The 21,249-nt window shown below is 42.5% G+C and overlaps 2 protein-coding genes across 9 annotated transcripts in view; both read left to right on the top strand.

Moving 5' to 3' along the window:
• The window catches only part of eml1 (EMAP like 1), a 35,531-nt gene extending 18,904 nt beyond the window's left edge, over window positions 1-16,627 (top strand). For 3 of the 8 annotated variants that reach the window (XM_076977502.1, XM_076977497.1, XM_076977503.1), the window contains 22 exons: window positions 1,406-1,535; window positions 3,252-3,302; window positions 4,502-4,636; window positions 4,976-5,004; window positions 6,349-6,375; window positions 8,728-8,857; window positions 10,500-10,649; window positions 11,153-11,222; window positions 11,336-11,446; window positions 11,683-11,778; window positions 11,883-12,017; window positions 12,251-12,350; window positions 12,730-12,881; window positions 13,141-13,266; window positions 13,381-13,512; window positions 13,704-13,771; window positions 14,055-14,143; window positions 14,274-14,371; window positions 14,630-14,717; window positions 14,939-15,034; window positions 15,233-15,363; window positions 15,475-16,627. In XM_076977502.1, coding sequence (XP_076833617.1) covers window positions 1,406-1,535; window positions 3,252-3,302; window positions 4,502-4,636; window positions 4,976-5,004; window positions 6,349-6,375; window positions 8,728-8,857; window positions 10,500-10,649; window positions 11,153-11,222; window positions 11,336-11,446; window positions 11,683-11,778; window positions 11,883-12,017; window positions 12,251-12,350; window positions 12,730-12,881; window positions 13,141-13,266; window positions 13,381-13,512; window positions 13,704-13,771; window positions 14,055-14,143; window positions 14,274-14,371; window positions 14,630-14,717; window positions 14,939-15,034; window positions 15,233-15,363; window positions 15,475-15,600 — 2,270 coding nt within the window. In that variant the 3' untranslated portion in view covers window positions 15,601-16,627. The remainder of the gene's footprint in view (window positions 1-1,405; window positions 1,536-3,251; window positions 3,303-4,501; window positions 4,637-4,975; window positions 5,005-6,348; window positions 6,376-8,727; window positions 8,858-10,499; window positions 10,650-11,152; window positions 11,223-11,335; window positions 11,447-11,682; window positions 11,779-11,882; window positions 12,018-12,250; window positions 12,351-12,729; window positions 12,882-13,140; window positions 13,267-13,380; window positions 13,513-13,703; window positions 13,772-14,054; window positions 14,144-14,273; window positions 14,372-14,629; window positions 14,718-14,938; window positions 15,035-15,232; window positions 15,364-15,474) is intronic. The other 5 variants (XM_076977498.1, XM_076977499.1, XM_076977500.1 and 2 more) reach the window with 5 other exon arrangements.
• Window positions 16,628-17,668: 1,041 nt separating this feature from the next.
• The window catches only part of evla (Enah/Vasp-like a), a 28,387-nt gene continuing 24,806 nt past the window's right edge, over window positions 17,669-21,249 (top strand). The window contains exon 1 of the mRNA XM_076977915.1: window positions 17,669-18,042. Coding sequence (XP_076834030.1) covers window positions 18,038-18,042 — 5 coding nt within the window. The 5' untranslated portion in view covers window positions 17,669-18,037. The remainder of the gene's footprint in view (window positions 18,043-21,249) is intronic.

Here is a 21,249-nt window from a genome sequence, read left to right as displayed (position 1 = left end):
ACCAGTGTCTTCATTTGGACTCAGTGGGAACATTTAATGGCTCCAGTTATTGCTTCACATTTTGTCTGAGCTGCTTTTTGGAGATTGACTTTTAGCTCTCACATTCAGTCGCGGCCATTTACCAGACAGCAGTGATGGGACATCAGGTGGGCAGAATGTCTGCTGCTACAGACAGAATGTGGACATCGCTTCACTGAATTTAAGCACTGCACAAGTGCATCAGGTTCACCAAAGCTTCTCAGAGGTTTTGGGACTAAAAATACCTTTGGGGATATTTCTGCTCTATTGATGTTGTCTGTGTATTTGCATGCCCGTTTGAACGTAACTGATATCAAGAAAGCACTCTGTCATTTCGGCTTTCTAATGGTTTGCTGGCCTTGTGATTCGAACACCACTTGTCTTCAGCACAGCAGAGGTGCAGAGGATAATTGGGGCTAAGCTTAGATTCAGGCCTCTCTGGCACACTTTTCATGTCAGCCACTTTCTAATTAGCCAGGCTGCAAGAGCTGGCACTGCCAGCTGTCAGTCTCAGTGCCAGTTGCCCCCCCAACCCCCCCACCTCACCCCCTGTCACCTACTGCAAGGCAAACCCTTGCTCAACCCACTCCCAAACTGGGCACACGCTTCTCCTCTTTGTGTCTGGTTGAAGTGTTTTGTGGGGTGAGTCATGTCTGCTTCTTCATAATCCATGACATTCCAAGCAGGCTAATTCATTGGAGACATTTCTATTTCTTGCCCCCCCCACCCCCCCATCCCTTGCTCTCTCGTTCTCTCTCTACTTCTCTCTCTCCGTCTCCACCTTTGTCTCACTCTCTCAGTGTCTCTTTCATCTCATTCTGCCGTGTCTCTCTGCCAGTGATGCCAAGTGCGCTGCCTGTATAAATTCCTTGTGTTCCTCAGTAGCTGAGAGAGAGGCTTCCCAAACATCTCTACAGCGATGAATATTTTATAGGCCAAGCTGCAAAGATAATATAAATAAAGACTCTTGCACAGATCTCTGCTGTCAGCTGTAGCACTGCAGGCGTGCTCTGATGGCTCTAAAATGGAACGCTGCAGACTCCGTATCCAGGACATCTGAAGAGATCTGCACACACAAACAAAGAAGGAAATCCCTGGGTCAGAGTTTTGGCTATCGCAGCAGAGTAACCACCCTTATCCAAATCCCATTCATTGTGAATACTTTGAGTCGAGCCATTGCTGATTAATGCCATTCACACCGTGGCATGAGTTACTTGGGTAATATTGCTTAGCAGAGAGCTTATCACCCCAGCTTTGATTACATGGTCAAATAGGTCAATGGGCTATTGACAGTGAGGCATTCCTTTTTGTGCTCTTTCCAAAGTGGATGGGATGGGGAGAAGCTGCTTTGTTGTGGAACCAACGTGCTTGTTCTGCTTCTCCGCAGCCAGGCCGATGATCGCAGCCCTGCCACTGAGGCCCGTGGTCAACAATGGCAATGTCCTACCAAAGAAAAGCAACGTGCTGCCATCGCCCTCGGCTTCCAAGAGGGACAGCAACATATCAGCAACCAAGAGGTGTGACACCGTGTGCTGCTCGCCTGCTCCAGCCCCAGAGCCCGAGCTTTGGGCCCACTCCAGCCCCAGAGCCCGAGCTTTGGGCCGCTCCAGCCCCAGAGCCTGAGCTTTGGGCCGCTCCAGCCCCAGAGCCCGAGCTTTGGTCAGGGGATTGGGATTTCTGTCCACATCGCAGTTAAGAAAATGAACTGGGTAAAGAGACAAAGCGGTTAGTGAGTTGCAGCCTCAGGGGACAATGTGTCTCCTGGGGAGACCAGTTGAGGGAGGCTTGTCTGTGGCATGCTATTGTGGATGGTGTGGGCCGTAGTCCCAGTGAGCTTGTGTGAAATGGCAGCTTGAATATACACTGTGTGAACAGAGGCTACAGCATTTAGACATATAAAGGATGAAAGTCAAACTACAATTAGTAAAACAAATAATATAAATTCTCTACGGTTTATAGAAACATTTCATAATTATTGCTTTTATTTTTGCTATTACTAAAAGTGATTTAGTGTCTTTTATTATTCCTTTCTCTGACAAATAAAATGTATTCCTTATATTTGTAGAATGAGAGTTTAATATGGACCGTAGCAGAATGAGTGCTGATCATGGACCGTAGCAGAATGCTATGAATGTAGATTTTCACCCTGCACTGCACGAGTTGTCAACATAAACACTAAATTTGGCCTCCTCCCCTCATTTGAATGTGAACGCTTTATCTCTGCTGCTCCTGCAATGTGACACTGCCCATTGTTTCCATTTCATAAATGCCATTGTGCCACAGAACACAAATCACAGAACGTCCTGCTGTCATGCTTGTCTGCTGAGACCCAAGCCTCCATTCCTCACGGGTGACCGGCCGTGACTGCCATCACGGTGACGGCAGTTTCGGTACCGCCGCTGACTCTGAGGAAAGAGCAGAGCTAATCTACCTCCCCCCGCCTGACACACACACTATATCTGCCCCCTCAATCACTGTCCTGCTAGGAGCTCATGTATTATAATGGAATAGTTGGATGGATGACTTGTATGTATTGTGTATGTAAAAGGGACATGGTCAATGTGGAAGCTCTTGATGTGTTTGTAGGTAAGAAGGGGAACGTTATGAATGTTCAGCTGGTTTCTGCTTCTATAAATATTTCTATAGAAAATTAATCTGCATTACAATCCTTGCGTTACAATACTCTGAATCTGCAGTTGCACATTAACCCTTAAAGCCAAGCAGATTGCTGACTGCTGCAGTGTCTCAATCACAGGATCAAATTATCTTGTGATGAGGCGACTCTTATCTGAAGGTTTCCAGTGAAAGTAGTGCACAGTGTATGCATTTATTGTCAAGTGTATGTTGCTTTGAATGTTTGCACAGTGATGCAAGTTTGTGTGCGTGTGTGTGTGTGTGTGTATGTGTGTGTGTGTGTGTGTGCTTGCATGTTTTCTTGAGTGTTTAGATATGTGCTGGCTACTTAGCCACTACTCTAAATAATGATGTTAATGGTTGAAAAACCAAACTCACCTTCTGTTTCAGTTGGTTTTCATGTAGTTTTAGATCCACTGTGCATCTCTTGTGAAATTGGTTCCTCTGTACTTCTGTGTATGGGCCCTAAGCTAATGAAGCTGCTCAAAGTCCTCCCATTCATTTCTTCCAACTGTGTCTTGCCTTCGTATGTCTCACTCTCTGATTGTCCTCTGTCCCGTCCTCGTCTCCTCCCACCATGTTGCATGCTCTGAGTCCAGTTTGTCCAGTCTGTCCAGCTCAACCAAGTCTCTACTCAGACCACTCTACAGGTGAGAGTATGTGTTCACAACTCCAAAACATCCTCACCATGACCAATCTAAACCACTTGTCTCAAGCACTTTTCTCTCTGTGTATACACTGTAGTAATTAGTAGGATTTAAAAGGACAAGCTAGTGTTCTTAAGCTAGAATTCATCGCTTTTGCCCATGTGAACTCCTTACTCACATGTGCCATGGATGCTTTAAGATTGCCCAGGAAGTACCCGGTTTGGTTAGGGAACATTCTTTGGCTCAACCACAAACCTCCTTAGCTTCCATTGTCCTCAATCTCTCTTAAAGGGTCTCCTTCCATTCCAGCAGGTTTTACTGCTTCTTTTCCCACTGTAGAATGAAGGTGTAATCTCTATATTGACTCTATACACCATCCAGTTGCCATTATGAACAGAAATGCCTCTAGAACTAATATCCCACCATCACAGAGGACATCACTGGAACATGCAGCTTGGATTAGGCCTAAGCCTAGCAGCCAATAGACTGCTGATTGGCCATTTCTTTTGTTCAGGCGTTTGAAAGGGCAGCCCTGCACTCACCCCTCTTGCTCCACCTCCCCAGCCCCGCCCACGGCCATCACAGAGGTGGTCATGAGTGTGGTCACAAGCATGCCCCTGCAAAACAAACCTTTCCGGCCGATATTCAGCACCTGTTTTGTGTTTGTCTTAACTGCTGGGGCTGAGTATGCGTTAGTACAGGCTACTGGTGGAGGGTGTTTTCAGTGTTATCTCTGCAGCACCATTTCCTGTTCTCTGAATAAATGTTTACATTTGGGAGCAATGACGCTGACCAGCGCATAGGATGTTATGGGAAAATATGTCCTCACTAAAGGTTACTGGGCAATTGCTTCAGCAACCCTTTGGTGATGATTATACTGTTTATTGCTAAGAGGAGCATCCGTTTTCCTCTGACCCAGCGTCCTTATGCAACTTACGGTGGGCTTGATCATTTGCTGATGATGAGGATGAGCTGATTTTGGTGTATTAAAAGAAGGAAAACTGGTGTGTTGTGAAGTGCACTCCCAGGGGTGCAACTCACAATCACTGGTTTAGTCATCACTGTAAGTGGTCAGCAGAAGCACTGTGGACTCTCATATATAACAATGTATTTGGTCTTAAGGTCTTAAGCAGCAAGCCTCAGTCTTCTTCTAAAAATGAGGGCATTATATTTTGCTGAAACACCCTACCATCTTTTTCCAGCACTGTGAGGAGAGTGAGTTCATCAGAGCAGGTGGGGCCTGCTAACAGGAAAGAGGGCGGAGCTGAGATCAGGAGCGGCCGCACACGCACGGGCTCCATTGGGAGTAACTCAGGTGGCAAGAGAGCCAGTGAAAGGTAGAGCAACCCTAGAGCCCCTGTTGTGAACGCATATCTCATTGTTCTAATGACACTCTGCCTCTGTCTGACTGGCATGTGTTCAATGCACAATGAGATAATAAGCTGTGCTACATAAGGATAAGTGCCATATTAGCTACTAGACTGAAACACAACCTTGAGTACTGAATGAGCAATGGAATTAATTTGAATCCAACTTGAATATGCCAATGTAAATGTCAGCGTGTACATAATTTAATTCAGTTGATTTTGCTGTCTGCACACACACACACACACACACACACACACACACACACCTACTTCATTTAGATGACGTACTGCCTTTCTCACCTCCTGCAGCAAACAGAGGGAGCCTGTGTTCAGTGCTGGTAAGTCCTGGGTTTTTTATTATTAGGAGCCAAGACTGGAGAAGTCAGAGGCATTTCAACAACCCCACACATTCATTTTCAGAGCTCTTATTGGACTGCAAGGCAGATTAGTTAGCCAAATTACTTCCAATTATTGGACATAATTAAGAGCATCAGAGCTGGGCATTCTATTTAATGATACAGTGTTAAACTTGCCTGCCTCCTTAGTCAATTGTAGTGAAGTACTTTTAAGAACAGACAGATGTTTTGATTAATGGAGAGCATACTTGCAGTGAATCATCTCTTCCATTGTTAAGCAAGGGGAATAAGTCCAACAAAAAGATCATTTCAGTGTGAAGAATAAGGCAATTCATCTAGCCAGTTAGGGACAATCCAGTTTTTCTTTCAGCAACCCATTCCATCCCCCTCTTAACCATAACAAGCTTTACGTTTTAGTTTTCACTTAACCTGTTGTCTATGTTTTTATTTTTATTTTTCCTGACATGCATGTGATCCTGTTATTTAATTAGCGTTGATCTTTTCAGATGCTCCCTGAAACTGATATTGATTTTGATAATTGGCAAGTTAAAAACACCAATGCTCTTAAGGTATTGATTGGGGCGTAATTGGATATTCGGCTGAGGAATCCCCCAAGGCCGAGCCATTAGGGGTCTCAGTTAAGCAATTAGTCTTCTGCTGTCCTCTTTGAAGGCCTTGATTTTAGCCCTACAGTGCAGACATCCTTGCTCTGTAATTTCAGACTGAACAGATTTGATGCCCTTTACATAAACCACAGTAGCAGTGCAGCCTTTCTTTGAAGAGCATAAAGAGGACATATATTGCTGGTCTTTGTCTTTAAGTTTTTATTTTGTTACTCTGCCCATTATTTAAAGAAAGCTGATGAAGACTTGCTGACAGATCTGACAGATTCAAGGATATACTCGTACTAAGCAAGACTCTTCTGAAAGAGGTCCTCTGAACAGCAATCTTCTGCTAGATATCCAATCTGCCTTCCATTATGACAGACGGCCCAATCAACAGTGCTGCCCCGGGCAACGTTGCTCACCCATTATGTCTGACCATGTTGTAATAATGATGCCAAATCTCGGATTAATTGTAGTCATCACCTCGCCCACTCCAGATGTTGAGCAAATTAACCAAACATCAAATTAACTGGAGTGATTTGTTATCTAGAGCATCCAGGTCCAACGAGACGTCGCCCCTCGCGGGCCTTGTAGAGTAATTAAACAGGCAAGTTAACCCAGGATCTGACTAGCTGGGATCTTGGCCTCTCTCTGGCTCTTCCTCCCCCATAAGAGCCCACTTACGCAGTCTCTCTCTCTCTGTGTTTGAACACTCACTAAGGTATGCGGCGGGTGACACACTGCAAAGGTAGGCCCTGATGCTCAACCCTCCACCAGCACCTCTATGGCTATTGCATCATTCTAATGCTGGAGGACTTTCGGCACCATGACTAATGGCCTAGTCGATATATAGATACCGGCATGAGCCTCATATCAGACAACTGAACTAGGCCAGCTTTGACTATACATTCATACAATTTAGCATTGACTGTCCTCGGTAAAAAAAAGGCACAAGATATGATTCTCCAGGACGGTGTTTCCCAATCCTGGACCATGAACAGCCCATCACTCCAGTTTAGTGCCATGCCTGATTTACTACCCTTATCTTATTGAAGGCTTCAGTCATACAAAGGTGGCGCAAGAGTATTCAAGCATAGGCAGTGAGAAACTGCAGTGACCATCTGCATCAGGACCGGGATTGGAACACGTTGCTCCTGAAAGTAAGCCAGGACTTATATGGTGGCAGAAGCTGAGAATGTATCAGTGTCCTCCTCTTCACTAAACACGCCCCCCAGTAAACTGCCTGTTAGTACCTGCTGCCTCCGAGCGGTCTGGTCTGGCATTAGGATGGTTCCAAAGCAATGGCCCTCAGAGCTGTGCTGCGTAAGGAGCAGGGTTGGTCAGACGGATGTGCGTGTGTATAGAACCCTCCCTCCTCCCTGTTCTACGAAGCACGGTGTTTCCCTAACAGCTCACCAGAGTGTGGTCAGGCTGGAGCTGGTTTGCAGTGGTGCTGATATACTAGCTGTGCAACTGTGAGAGACACACTGTGTGTGCTTATAGGACCCACAGCGCTTTGATTTCGCATGCACCATGGGAGTCCAGCAAGCACCTTTAGCTATGCAGCAGTTCACCTAAAGGCTTCTCAGTAAGAGGAGACCTGCTTTCACGCCATGTGCCAGTAGTTGTTCTTTCACTTTTTTATTGAGAATTTATCTTGCAGTTTTCGGCATGAAAAAAAAAATCACCCAAATTTTTGGATTGTTTTGTCATATTTGCACGACCATGTTGGTCATCTTTGAACAAACATATTTATCTAAAACTTTTCCAGAACCTTCTACAGAACACAACAAATACTTCAGCCAATATTTCATCCAAAAACACATCTCCAAACTTAGTGTTTTCCCCCTAATAATAGGCTCCCAAAACATCTTCCCTCACTGGTCTGTCGTTATTGTCCATGTGTGATCCAGTAGCTTGTGCTGTGGAAGCTCAGTCTCCTGATGATTGTGTTGCTGTCAGAAGATATAGGAGGTTTGTTTATGAGAATAAGCCCGTTACAGTCCCTCTCCAACCCCAATACTTTGCCTAGTGACTGTGTGGATATACCTGCACCAGCAGGCAGGAGGGACTGCATCCACTGAGCCCTCCAAATCCTCTGCTAGCCACCCTCCGGTAGCAAAGAACGCATCTGGCAGGGCCGTACAGCCTAGGGGCGGGGCCATCCAGCCGGAGGGCGGGGCTGTCCAGCCTGGGGGCAGGGCCGTTCTGTGCCCCTCCATGTCCTCCTGTTCTTCTTTAGACACACCCACTTACAGGGGCCCTACCAAATCCCCCAGCCAGTACTTTCAAATGTGCTACTGATGAAGTCATTAGCTCTAATTTGGGAAACATTGGGAAATTGTTTGCAAGAAGATCTGGTCTAAGAGAATTATTTTATTATTATTTACTATCTTTTTATCTTGTTTTTTTTCTCTGCTAATTTGATTTGTCCATTTTTCTGCATGTCATGCTTCATGTTTTATTGTTTTAATTTGTGTTTGGTTTTTCTTAAAAGTTTGCTATTTTAGTCCATAACTTAATAAAATAGTTGTTCCTCATCACTTGTTATCAACAAATCTGCTGTTCTTTAAAAAAAAAAAAATTCAAAAGAGGTTTTTCAATACTAATGCTATTGGCAAGATCGTGCTATACACATTTATAAAGAATAAATGAAAATTGTTAGGTATGGATTGACAAATAGCAAACATTGCATCACTATCAGTGTTGGCTGCATATCTGCTTTTTAAAGTTTATGCCATATACATTTAGGTATTAAGGAAAGTCAGTGTCTCTTATTGAGTCATTGTGTGTTGCTATGTGATGTCCTGTGAAATGCAAAAACATAATAAAATTAATTAAAAGACTTCTTTTTCCTTTTTTCTGCTATTCTCTTTTTCTGGCAGTGTAACTTGCCAAACTAATCTTCTGCTGTCCATGAACTCAAGCTTTACAAATTGATCTCTTTCTTAAATAGATATTGTAGATTTAGTAGATTTAGTAATACTAAATCTAGGAAGGCATTAGAAGGCATTAGAAATGTATCTAACATTTTTATAAAAGCATTTTATAAAAGAGTGTCATAAAATGCCTTGCTCTGAAAATCTGTTGCTTTTTTTAGATGAAGGGTATGTCAAAATGTTTTTGAAAGGACGACCCATCACCATGTACATGCCCAAAGACCTTGTGGACACATACTGCCTAGAAGCGAAGACTGAACTTCCTCCTAAGAAGCTGAAGTTAGACTGGGTGTATCCTTTTATATCACTACAATCTGTGCAGTGGCTATAAGGTTTGCTGTTTGTTGTTTTAAATGACTGTTTATTATAACCTATTGTGTTGTTTCATGACTATTCTGCTATGCAGCAGAGCACTCTGGTTCACTGTGTTCTGTATGCCAGCAAAAGGCACCTCTCTGTAACAAATACGCACATAAACGTTAAAGGGCTGCAGAAATATACTGACGGATAATTGTATATTATAAATGTTCATTGTTCAGTAAATGAGTTGTGGCATAACAGTTATTTATACACAGTTTGATAGAACACTATTAGAACTCTTGTGAGCACTATGAGCTGAAGGTCTCCATTTGGATGGTTTAAGGTCAGCTCAGGCACTCGGTTCAGACAGCACACATTCTCCTGCATGTGAACTCTATACAGACCTTACAGTGACCATAAGTCATGTGGGTTCATTAAAGTAGATGCCACACCCATGAAATGTAGAAGAAGAAATCATAAGAAGCAATTGCTCTTTCTCAAGAACATTTTCAGCATTTATAGTCACTATTACAGCTTCACATGCCCCAGACATTTTGTAAACAAAAGAAACTAGGATAGGCCCCATACCCAACTTAACCATTAACCAAGAAATGGAAAAGCTAAAAAATACAACTGGACTTATAAACTAAGAAATTACTAGCAATCCGACAGCAAAAATATTCTAAACAGGTTCTTTGGAATAACTGAAATTTGGAACACTGCATGTTCTTTAGAACAGTGTTCGGATAAAGCTGCGTCTTCTTTTAGATTTAGATTTCCAAAATGATGGATTTATTTGTCTTTGTGCAGTTCTGTATTTAGTTCTCTTGGTTACCATTATAAAGAACACCACTTTGCTGTTCAAACACTTTGAGTTTCTCATAAAAACATTTAGTCCAAAAGTCTCTAAGTATGAATTACATGCCTTCCATATAAAACTATGTCCTCTTTTACTTTTACCAGAAATACACTCCTTTTAACGCTGGCTTTTAATCATCTAAATTATATGTAAATTTGAATGCATTTATAGGAGGCATATAAAGGGCTTCGACAGCAGCTCTGTTTCCAGATCAAAGACAAAACACATTATGCCTCAGACTCATCTATGCATAATACATCTGTTTCTGCAAGGAGATCATGATGAACCTTGAGGGAAATCAGCACGTGTTCCCGGGACTGCTCTTACATCAGAGAATGTGAAGGCATGCACTTTTAATGCCATTCATCCTCCTCTGTGTTCATTATTCCTGATATATCCACAGAAGATTCCAGCGTTTCCTCGCCTGCCCTTTGTCCTGTTACTGCTGCTACTCGTTACACTCGTGTATTCTCATCTCCCTTCCCTTCTTGCCAGTGATGCATTGGGTGCATCTAAACAAAAAATGGATACGCCACTAGAGAGAACCATGTTTGCAGATGCTGTATGATTATACGGTGCATTCTACATCACAGAGTGACCCTGGGTGATCTGTCAGTGTCAGAGCTTTTCTCTAAATGAAAAAAAACAAAAAAGTGAAATGAATTTGAAATTGTGTAACAGATTCAGTTCAAAGGAACCTGTGTAAACACTAGGTAGCCTGATTTCACATGCAACTGAGTTTTGGTTTATCTATTGCTCTTGACTGAAACCAAGCTATGGCTACCGGGGCCGGGACTGCCGATGCAATCTGTACCTGCTCCCCACGGGAGAGACGGTTTATTTCATCGCCTCTGTGGTGGTGTTATACAACGTGGATGAGCAGCTGCAACGACACTACACTGGACACACAGATGACATCAAGTGGTAAAAATGCTTTGTGGCAATCGCCTGTATTTCTTTTTTAGCTACCTCATTCTGATAATACACCACATAAAAAGCAAAGTAGAAGTAAAGTAAAGCTTGTCTTAAAACTTAATATTAACTTAATATTCTACAGTCAAGTATGGAACATAAAGAAATTTTGAGTCTAACGATTGTTGGTTCATGGCACTAAAGATTTTCACCTCAAATTACAATAATGCATTTAGCTCCACCATTGCTGTATACCATTGAAATAGTCCTGCTTGGTATTCTGTCAGTGTTTCATGTACGTTAACATAAACTACATTTCTCTGCCTTGACTGTGATAACTCAGGACAAGTAATTAAAACTTACGAATAAGTATATGCAGTAATATTATCCCAGCAGTGAAGTGTTTACCCAGGCTGAGTTGATTGGTCCTTTATCATATTTGGTCTAGAGACCCTGGTTAGGCACCTCGTTGTTTTGTGTTGTTAAGTGCCATCATCTGTCTTATGCTTCTGAAGCCTAGCTGTCCACCCTGATAAAATCACCATAGCAACAGGACAAGTGGCTGGCACATCTTCAGACGGCAAAGTAAGCTATCAGGTTCATCTTAAACGTAATTCTTGCGTTCTCTCGTGTAATGGGGACCTTACGTAAGGTGTCGTGTGTACTGATATGTAGTTGTGCTGCTTGTGTCTCGGTAGCAGCTGGCCCCTCACGTGCGCGTCTGGGACTCTGTCAGCCTGAACACTCTACATGTGCTTGGCAGAGGCTTCTTTGACAGGGCTCTGGTGTGCATATCCTTCTCCAAGTCGGTAAGAAGCAGCTTCAGTAAACCATACAACAGAAGTCCTTATCTGGTTCAACAGCTTCTCAATTCCTTCCTCATTTATTTTGAAGTGAAAAGGTTTTGGATTTTGGATTCAAGGGATGTCAGCCGTCACTCTGCTGTTACTATGACACTGATTTATGCATATGCTAATATGCTAAATATGGTAATATGCTAAATATGATACTGACATTCTGTGTGTGTTTCCTGTTTGCCATGTAGAATGGTGGAAGCTGGCTGTGCGCAGTGGATGACTCCAATGATCATGTTCTTTCAGTATGGGACTGGCAGAGGGAAGACAGACTCGCTGAAGTTAAGGTAACAGAAATCTCCTGAAGTAAACTGACCTTGACCTGAACAAGCTACCAGTGAAGAAGCATCCCACTCATGTTAACTGTCGTTCTCTTGTGCTTTTGCCTCAGTGCTCCAACGAGTCTGTTTTCGCCGCGGATTTCCATCCCACAGATGCTAATGTCATTGTCACGTGTGGGAAGTCCCACCTTTACTTCTGGACACTTGACAAGGGCTCCCTCGTGAAGAAGCAGGGCTTGTTCGAGGTAACCTGCGCTAACCACCCCCGTAAAATCTAGAGTAGTGCTTGGCCTATATATCGAATAGTAATTGTGTAAATGATAGCAAATCGATATATTTACAGTGCAATTGGATCCTATATGCTGATAGAACACTTTTTATAGCTTGGTATAATTCATGTGGTGTATGTTTCTTTTTTTGTGAATTAAACCTGTTGCATTTCTGCTTTAAAAATAAAGCAATATTTTGTTTCTTGCAGAAACAAGAGAAGCCCAAGTTTGTCTTGTGTGTGACTTTTTCAGAAAATGGTGACGCCATTACTGGTGACTCCAGTGGAAATATTCTAGTATGGGGCAAAGGTAAATAATTCAGATACTGGAGTTGGCAGAGACTCTTTACTGGCAGTTCAAGAGCACTAGCATATTAAAGCCTAGCTGTGTAATATCATCAGTACAATGCACTGTTACAACTGTATTTGTTAAATGTGGATTTTGAATGATACTGCATATGCATGCTGTATGACCGGTATACACTAAACATAATAGTCTACTGAGTGCTTCAGAAAGATTGGTTAGCACATTTACCTGACTGCCTCTTACACGTTGTGCTGTATTGTGTTGTATTGAGAGGCTTTTGGTTAGTGTGAGGTCCTGCTCCACTGAGCAGATGATCCTGACCTTCCCAAGAGCAAGGGCGGGGCCTGATAATGTGGGCCTCTGTTGTGTGTCTGTGCTCAAGGCTCTAATCGCATTAGCCTGGCCATTCAGGCTGCACACGAAAGCAGCATCTTTGCACTGTGCATGCTGAGAAACGGCACTCTGGTTTCGGGTGGGAAGGACCGCATACTCACCTCCTGGGACGGAAACTTCCAGAAGATTCAGACAGTGGAGGTGAGGCACTTTCATAACCACCTTAGACAAACACAGTGTCACTTGTAAAAGCAGCATGTACAAACTCTTTCATATTCAATATACTTTTTAAGTGAATTAGCATAATAAGCTTCTGTGTTGAGCTTATGAATACGTAATATAATGAAAGCTTCAGTTGTCATATATTTAGAACGTCTGTTGGTATTCACCATGCTAAGATGATTAGTCATCATGAGCAATCACAATTTTTTTTATGCGGCCGTGTTTAATTTCCTCTCAGGTCCCTGAAGTATATGGGCCCATTAGAACGGTCGCTGAGGGGAAGGGAGACAAAGTTCTTCTTGGAACGACCAAGAATTTTATCCTGCAGGGCACCCTTGATGGGCCGTTCACTCCCATCACGCAGGTAGGTGCAGCAGCAAACATAGCTGGGAATGTTCTGAGAAAAGGTTCACTTCATAAAAATGATTATGGTGCACTGGAGTACTGGTTTGAACTGGTACCTGTGGTTGGTTTTCAGGGTCACACGGATGAGTTGTGGGGTTTGGCTGTGCACCCCCTTAAACAGCATTTTCTTACCTGTGGTCACGACAAACTGATTTGCTTGTGGGACTCTGACTCCCATCAGCCTGTTTGGACTAAGACGATAGAGGTGAGTAGCTTAGGTTTGACACATGCTAGTTGTCTTGAGAATGTCTTAAAAAACCCCTTTAATGAGATAACCTGACTCAGGCTGAGCTTGGCCAAGTACATATGACTGAGGTGTGTGTGTGTGTGTGTGTGTGTGTGTGTGTGTGTGTGTGTGTGTGTGTGTGTGTGTGTGTGTGTGTGTTGCATGGATAGGATGCAGCTCAATCTGCTGGGTTCCACCCTACCGGGGTATCGGTTGCTATAGGAACACAGACAGGCAGGTGAGAGAAGCTGCCCCTTCTCATCAAAGAGGTCCCTGACACCTCATTAACATTCTGGCGAAATTCTATTAATCTAATGCATCTAAGACCTCAAACAACCAATTATTATGCAAAATCATACATTAACACAACACTAGTCTATAATCATTGTTCAATATTCAATTTAAATATTCATGAAAGTGTCTCCAGTATACTGAAAAAAAAGCTTCTTGATTATTTTAAATTTTTCAGGCTCTTCCACATGCAATGGTTTTAATGGCCTGTCCTTCTTCTGTGTGGACAGGTGGCTTGTTCTAGATACTGAAACTAAGGATCTAATCACGATGCATACAGATGGGAATGAACAGATCTCGGTTATGCGTTTCGCTCCAGGTTAGTGTTCTGACAGCCACTTTCATTACCTCCCTTCACCCTAGTCTGTACAACGAATACAGAGACATTCAGAGAGTCACCATATAAGCAGCTTTCAGCTACTGAGCTTAATTGAACAATTTCTTTCCAGATGGCAATTTCCTTGCAATTGGGTCACATGACAATTACATCTACATCTATGCTGTAACTGAGAATGGCAAGAAATATAATAGAGTGGGAAAGTGTTCGGTAAGATTATTGACATTTATGAATGTTTTGCTTTTTTGAAATGTGACGAAACAACTTGTGTGGCCATTGAAATGTCTGCTCTATCAAATAGTCATCCATTATCACTATTTATTATACTCCTTCGTTTTGTTATTGCAGTATTTATACATACTTCATTTTACTAAAGTGGCTAACTGGAGTACTATTATTATGATGTTAGGTATTGTAGTGATATTAAATGATGTGCTAGTCACTCCCTGTGGTTGTTGTCTTTTGTAGGGTCATTCCAGCTTCATCACCCATTTGGACTGGTCTGTAGACTCCCAGTACCTGGTGTCCAACTCTGGAGACTATGAAATCCTCTACTGTGAGTATGTCTACATCACGATTAAGAACATGGAGCCTCAGTGTCTTAAAGAAGTCACTATTTAGTATTGTGACATCTGCTACCTTTTAAACAACATGTCTGGGAAAACTGATTCTGTAAGACAGGCATAGGTATGGATAGCTGTTGTTAGATGATTTTGCATAAATTAAAAATGAATAACAATTTAACGACTGAATCACAAGAGTTTCATATTTGTCCAGGGATCCCCTCCGCGTGTAAACAGGTTGTGAGTGTGGAGACCACTCGAGATATCCCCTGGTTCACCTTTACCTGCCCATTGGGCTTCCATGTGTTTGGTAAACACCATCCACGTTATATCTCTGTGTAGTACAGCTGTTTTATAATGTGCCTACACTTCTGTACCGCATTTCTGTTTTTATCATGTCTACATATCATGCATCAAATATATATATATATATATGAAGAGCATATGCGTGTTTTCTGAATGTTGGTTTCTAAGAACAGGTGTTTATTTTGTGCATGCTGTCTCCCAGGTCTGTGGCCAGATGGCTCAGATGGGACAGACATCAACGCTGTGTGCAGATCCAGTGAGAAAAGACTGCTCGCCACTGGAGATGATTTTGGAAAAGTTCACCTCTTCTCATTCCCCTGTTCTCAGTCCCGCGTAAGCAGTCAGCACACGTTGTGTTGGACTCTAACTTATCGTCAATTCTGTCCAGCAGATATCAATAGACAATTAGTTTTGTCACTCACTCAAATCTCTCTTCCTCTTCAGGCTCCTAGTCACATCTATGGTGGACACAGCAGTCACGTGACCAATGTCAACTTCTTATTTGATGACAGCCACTTGGTGTCCACTGGGGGAAAAGACATGAGTGTAATGCAGTGGCGGGTGGTGTAGTAGACTACTAAATGAATCCAGAAGTGAAGTGGGAGTGATCCACACTTTCTTTTATTGGGATCAAGGAGGAGTGATCAGCTAAATGTGCACTATATGAAGTGTGGCAACGCAGGCAGTTTTAAATGTAATTAATTTTATTGGCCATTCTTACTCAGGATCCCACTGTTTGAAATGAAGAGCTGCTTGATTTACAAACTGCCAGGGCATGAGGTGAATATGTTGCAACTCGAATTCAACTCAGTCCTTTACTTTTGAGTAACAAATAAGACATAATTTTCTCCATAAGATCACCTGTACAACATGATGCCAAAGCATAAGAATTTACTTCAACTTGTGGCAAGGAAATGGAAAGGGGGTGTAGTTAACAGTGGATTATGACCCCACCACCTGGCCTCGTTCGGTATTGCAAGCACTCCTTTGTTAAGTTTCCTGATTAACGTTTATATGAAATGCCTCTTGAACAAATATTTGATATCGATTTCAGCCTTCTTTTTGAGGATAATCTGTATCCACATTTTTACTACATGAGGTGAAAGAGCATGATTTCACCAAAATATAGCAACTGCACTGTGTGATCAAACCGATCCCGTCTTTCAGCACTACCAAAAGCTCTTACGACCTGGAAATGGCTTCTTATATGATGTCGGCTCCACACCCACCAATTCCTAGTGCAGGTACTATGGAGCCTATATCTCTACTGTGAGAACGCCTGGACTCTACATTTGTCTAACCGATTAGCAATTTGTTGCTCATTTCTAGACCTCTCCAAGTGAAAATCATTGCCAAATGGACATAAATGTATATTCGGGCTACATTTAACAGTATTGATATGTAACTTCTTTTAACAGTGCCAGAAAGCCTAATAATGTAATTATTTTCACCCACTCTGTGTCCACGTGTCTCCATAGCCTAATGATCCTTGTCATGCTTCAGTCTGTTTGCATTGAAAGATAATGCATCTTCAACTTATCAGGGTTTTAAACGACTGTAGTTAGTATATTAATTAAAACTGTCTACGCATGCAGAAGGTTGTCTGTCATTTTTGCACATCATTTAAATTAACTCCATCATTTGGCAGGTAACAATGCAAAAATGCTGATTCTGTGTTTGAAAAAAATTGAGTTCGTGTTCTTAACACTGACACGTGGCAGTGTGCCCTCTCAAGTCTGATGGCATATGAATGAGTCATATGCTGGGACTGGCTGTGTAAATGGATTAAGAACAAACACCGATTATTTCAGGATGTGTTTTGAAATAACACATGGAATCTGTCATACAGGCTTAAAAAGTTCTGATCCTACATACCTTTATTCAAACCTTCAATTTGCTTGGTGTGTTCTATATAAATGAAAACGTCAAAAAAATCGATTAAATCTGTCATTTAAGAGAACATTTTAAAAGCTTTGGGGAAATAAGGAATGTCATGTTCGGTCATTTTTAGAGAATTACATTAAGGCAAAGCTTAAATGAGCACACAACCACACGGTCGCTTCCTACGCCTTGAAGGCCCAACACAATATGTGCTTCAGCAACCTCTCGAGACTTCATTCAGAAAATCACTTTTTCCATGATTTGAGAAGATTAAAAACTTCCTTCTTATTGCTTTTAGTCGTGTACTTTTTATACTTCTGAAAAGACACCTGTATATACATACGTACTACAGCCTCTCACCACAAACAATAAGGACACATTCACCTTATCCTCTAGAGACATCATGGAAGGTATAAACTGCATCTTTTTACATAGTAGTTATGTGCAGCAACTTTGCTAAACACTCCTAGCAGGTTATGGTATAGCCGAGATTGGACAGGAAATGCGTTATCTGGCTCTGAATGATAATGTAGCTCTGAACTAGGTGAAGATGAAGATGTTAAAATGTCCATTTTAAATGCCAAACTCGGAGCAATATAAAAGACTAGGGCGCAGATGACGATGGTGTCGAGAAGTCGACGAATCCATCGCTCGAAATGCCTCATTATCACTGAGCAAAATGCTACGCCTGTACTCGCCACAAGTGGGCGCTGTTTCACAAACAACCTTTAGATACATTCCGTCTACACTGGAAATATCACGTGGAAGGGAAGCATCACCAGAACGCTTTTGCCACTCGAAATTTAGGACGATATTATGGGCGCGACCATCATCTGAACATGGAATATATTTTAGTTCAGTATAATCAGAAACTGCGATATGCACACTCTCCTCAAGTGACCGTTATTTTGAGAAGTCTGCATTATCCGTCTGTCACGGACCGGTATTGCGTCGCTTGACATTCGTTATTGCAAAGCTGAATCCTTTTATCTACGCTGTATGATGATATACGTGTAACACTAGGATATAGCAAATCCAACGTTGAACCGACAGTGATTTTGCGGAGAGAGACTGTATTACCTCAATATTGTTCATTCATTCATTCATTTGTGGAAATCGCCATAAAATGAGGTAAGGAACCCTATGGCATTTGTTGACACCGTGCGCCGCAAGTCAAAACGGGACATTGCAACATTAAAGACAGACTTGGAGAGCCATGAGATATTAGAGAAATCTGTGACTTCTTTATTCTGCATCTCTAACTGCAGATGACAGCGCTGTCTGATGGATACAAAGAGTTAACACAAAAGGCCTATAATGTACCAAATGTGCTCGCCACCTGTCTTATTCTCTGCTGTGCCCAGATAAATTGGGTGTGTTTCCCCACAAAGATAATAAGCTATTATTTAGCCAACAGCAACTGCTGAATATGTTTCCTGAAACACCTGGAGGTTTTAGATTTTAAGTCATTCTGTTTGTCTTTTATTCGGGGAACGAGCATGTCGTAAACGAACACGCCAACATTAGGTCACTAGTGATTACTGAATGTGGAAATGAATGATTTACACGAAAAAATCTTCTAAGAGGGATAAATATAGTTGCAGTAGCAGATTCAAAAGGGCCCACTGAGTTCTGGTGCTGAGCAGATGCTGAATTAGACACAGACGAACCCCGACGTGTCGTCGGCCTGGTACTGTACACCAGACATGTGTTACAGAACCATTGTAGCGCTGTATCACTGGGTGAGACTTCAGAAAATTACAGTATATTTCATTTGAACGGTAATTATCTAATAAATAAAACCGAGGACTGCTGAAGTGTAACACAATAGTTTAATCCTGGAGCGATTTCACAGCGGACCCAGTAGCCTACCGATGCTAATGGCACCCTGCGTCTTTATCTCGCCTTCATACATCGAGTATGAAGTATTCATAAAAACGGGAAAGAGATTTCAGTAGAAACACGTGTTTTGTCTAATAATAATAATAGCACGATATTTATAACATCACCGTGTCGTAAAACATCTGTAAGATCTATTTGGATTCTGCATTTGTATATTATTTGTAAACTGGTAAATGAGTAGCCAATTATTTCTTAAGTTTACTGTAGCTTGGTGTAAGTCTTGCTAAAACTGCATGAGGCACCAATGAGTACACAGTCCAGAGCGTTTTTTATAGGAAACCTTTAACCGTTTTTAGCCGTGATAGCTGACGTGTCCAGCAAAGAAACTCGGGAACTTTTTGGGTTGAATTGGGTTTATTCGGTTACATAACCGAGTTATCTTAATAATTCTTTTCTTTTTTGCAGCAGTGTTCTGTCATAGTAAAACGACTCTAATTCTGCTACTGACCCGCCCGTCTCTCTCAGCGACCACACCAAAACATTGTAGAGTTCTGCATGTGGACCGAGAGTTATTTCTCTCATATTTCTTGCATGACCCGTGGAGTAATGAAGATGAAAGGACCCGAACGCTGTCACGTGTCTTACGTGTGTGTGTTCGTCGCAGGTGTAGATATGGTTTCCTGAGGTCTGTGGTTAAAAATCTACAACAGGCCATTCCACTAAAGCTTTTCCCAATGTAAAAATGTGCATAGATGCTCAGATTACTTGTCTGGAGGTCAGACAACATTTTGACCAGTGAGTAATGCTGATACTGTACATCCCCCCCCCCCCCCCCCCCCCCCCAAGTCTGGTGTTTCTTTGTATGCTAAATGAAGACTGTCCTCACCTTGACTAGTTGGCCAGTTACTTAGGTGCAGAGATTTGCCACTTCACACCAACAGATCCCAGTGATTTGCCCTTTTCTTTATTCGCTGGGTATCTCCACTGCATATGCTTAGATGGGATGCCCATAAAACTGAATGGCAAAATGTTGGCAATTGATGCAAAGAACTTTAATCAGTAGCATGCCACGTTTTTAAAGCCAATGGGAAAGTGACTCAGTAAAACCTCAAAAATCTAGTCTGATGCTTCAAGCAAGCTGTGTTTGTAGGTCTAAGTGTGTGTACATGTGTCTCTCTGCCTGAGGTCCTTAAATGGATCATGTGGTAGCACTGCATAAGCAATATTCCAGGCCCCCCTGAGGCAAACACTGCCTCCCAATCCTTTGAGTGGATAAGAATGTTTGAGAGGGGGATAAGGTGACTGGCCCATAGCTGTCACATGTTTTTGTTTACGTTTTTCCCCCTCTCGCATTCACAATCTCCACTCTTCTGTGTCACAGTAATGATGAGGGTGTTCCATGTTCTAGCTGCCTGAGACTGGAACTGAGGTGTAAAATATGCAGTTTCTGTCTGATTCACCCTCTTCCTCTCGTGTCTTTCATCCGGGTCAGAGGGATCCGGTTTCATTTGCACTCGTGCCTCCACAGAACCGTGGCTGCGTTCTTATGTATTCTTTTGACAACTACGGGTAGGACTCCCCTTCACCCTTGGCTTAGGGCTGTTGTTCTCTTATGGGACGTCTGGGGGCTGATGTTTGTAGCTACTCGACAATTTTCAGTGGAAGAGATTGTGGTCGTTTCTTCCTGGTAACCAACACACATGCATGCATGCTCAGTTAGCGAGTGTATTAGCTGAGCGTGCAAATTGCTCCCACCAGCTGTTGTCTCTGAGGAATGGGCTGGTTAATGTTTAGCCATGGAGCTGCAGACTGGGTTTTCCCGTTCGTCTACTGGTTCCCAGCGTACGGTGTGGAGTGCAAGACATCCATTCTACAGTTCACAGTAGCTTCTGAGCTTAATGTGGTAGCCATGTAGACCAGTGCACTGCCCAGGAACAGATGTCAGATAATAGTTTCCATTACTGTTGGTTCTTCCCACGCTTCCCTGGTGTTTTGCTCCTTTTACACTGTGCTTGTAAGTAAAGACTCAGTTCTGTATCTCCCACAGTATCATCTTCGTTAGTCACTATGTCCACATGCAAGCACATTGTGGAGTTTGGCTTTACTGGGCCCAGGTCTGACTAGGCTAAAATGTCAGGAATGTCACATTTAGAATCCAAATATGGGTTTGTATAGAAAGAAAAATGAAAGATAAACAAGAAAATGTTTGAAGGATAAGCCCTTTGGAGCTTGAAAAAACAATTTCATTTGGCAGAGAAACTACAGGAAATGGAAGTGGGCTGTTGGGGAGGGCTGGACTGGGGTAGTCTCGTCTCCCCAGTACCCACGCAGGACTGGGGTAGCCTCGTCTCCCCAGTACCCACACAGGACTGGGACAGTGAGAGTTAGGAATGCTCCCTCATTCTACGGACTTAGATGTCGGTAGATCAAGAGCCATTTCTGTTGATAAGCAACCGCCAATACTGCTTAGGAAACATTTGTCCCACATGAACTTGT

The sequence above is a fragment of the Brachyhypopomus gauderio genome, chromosome 17 (assembly GCF_052324685.1).
Source record: "Brachyhypopomus gauderio isolate BG-103 chromosome 17, BGAUD_0.2, whole genome shotgun sequence".
Taxonomy (NCBI): domain Eukaryota; kingdom Metazoa; phylum Chordata; class Actinopteri; order Gymnotiformes; family Hypopomidae; genus Brachyhypopomus; species Brachyhypopomus gauderio.
Note: the sequence above shows the minus strand (reverse complement) of the source record. Positions and strands in the feature narration are given on the sequence as shown.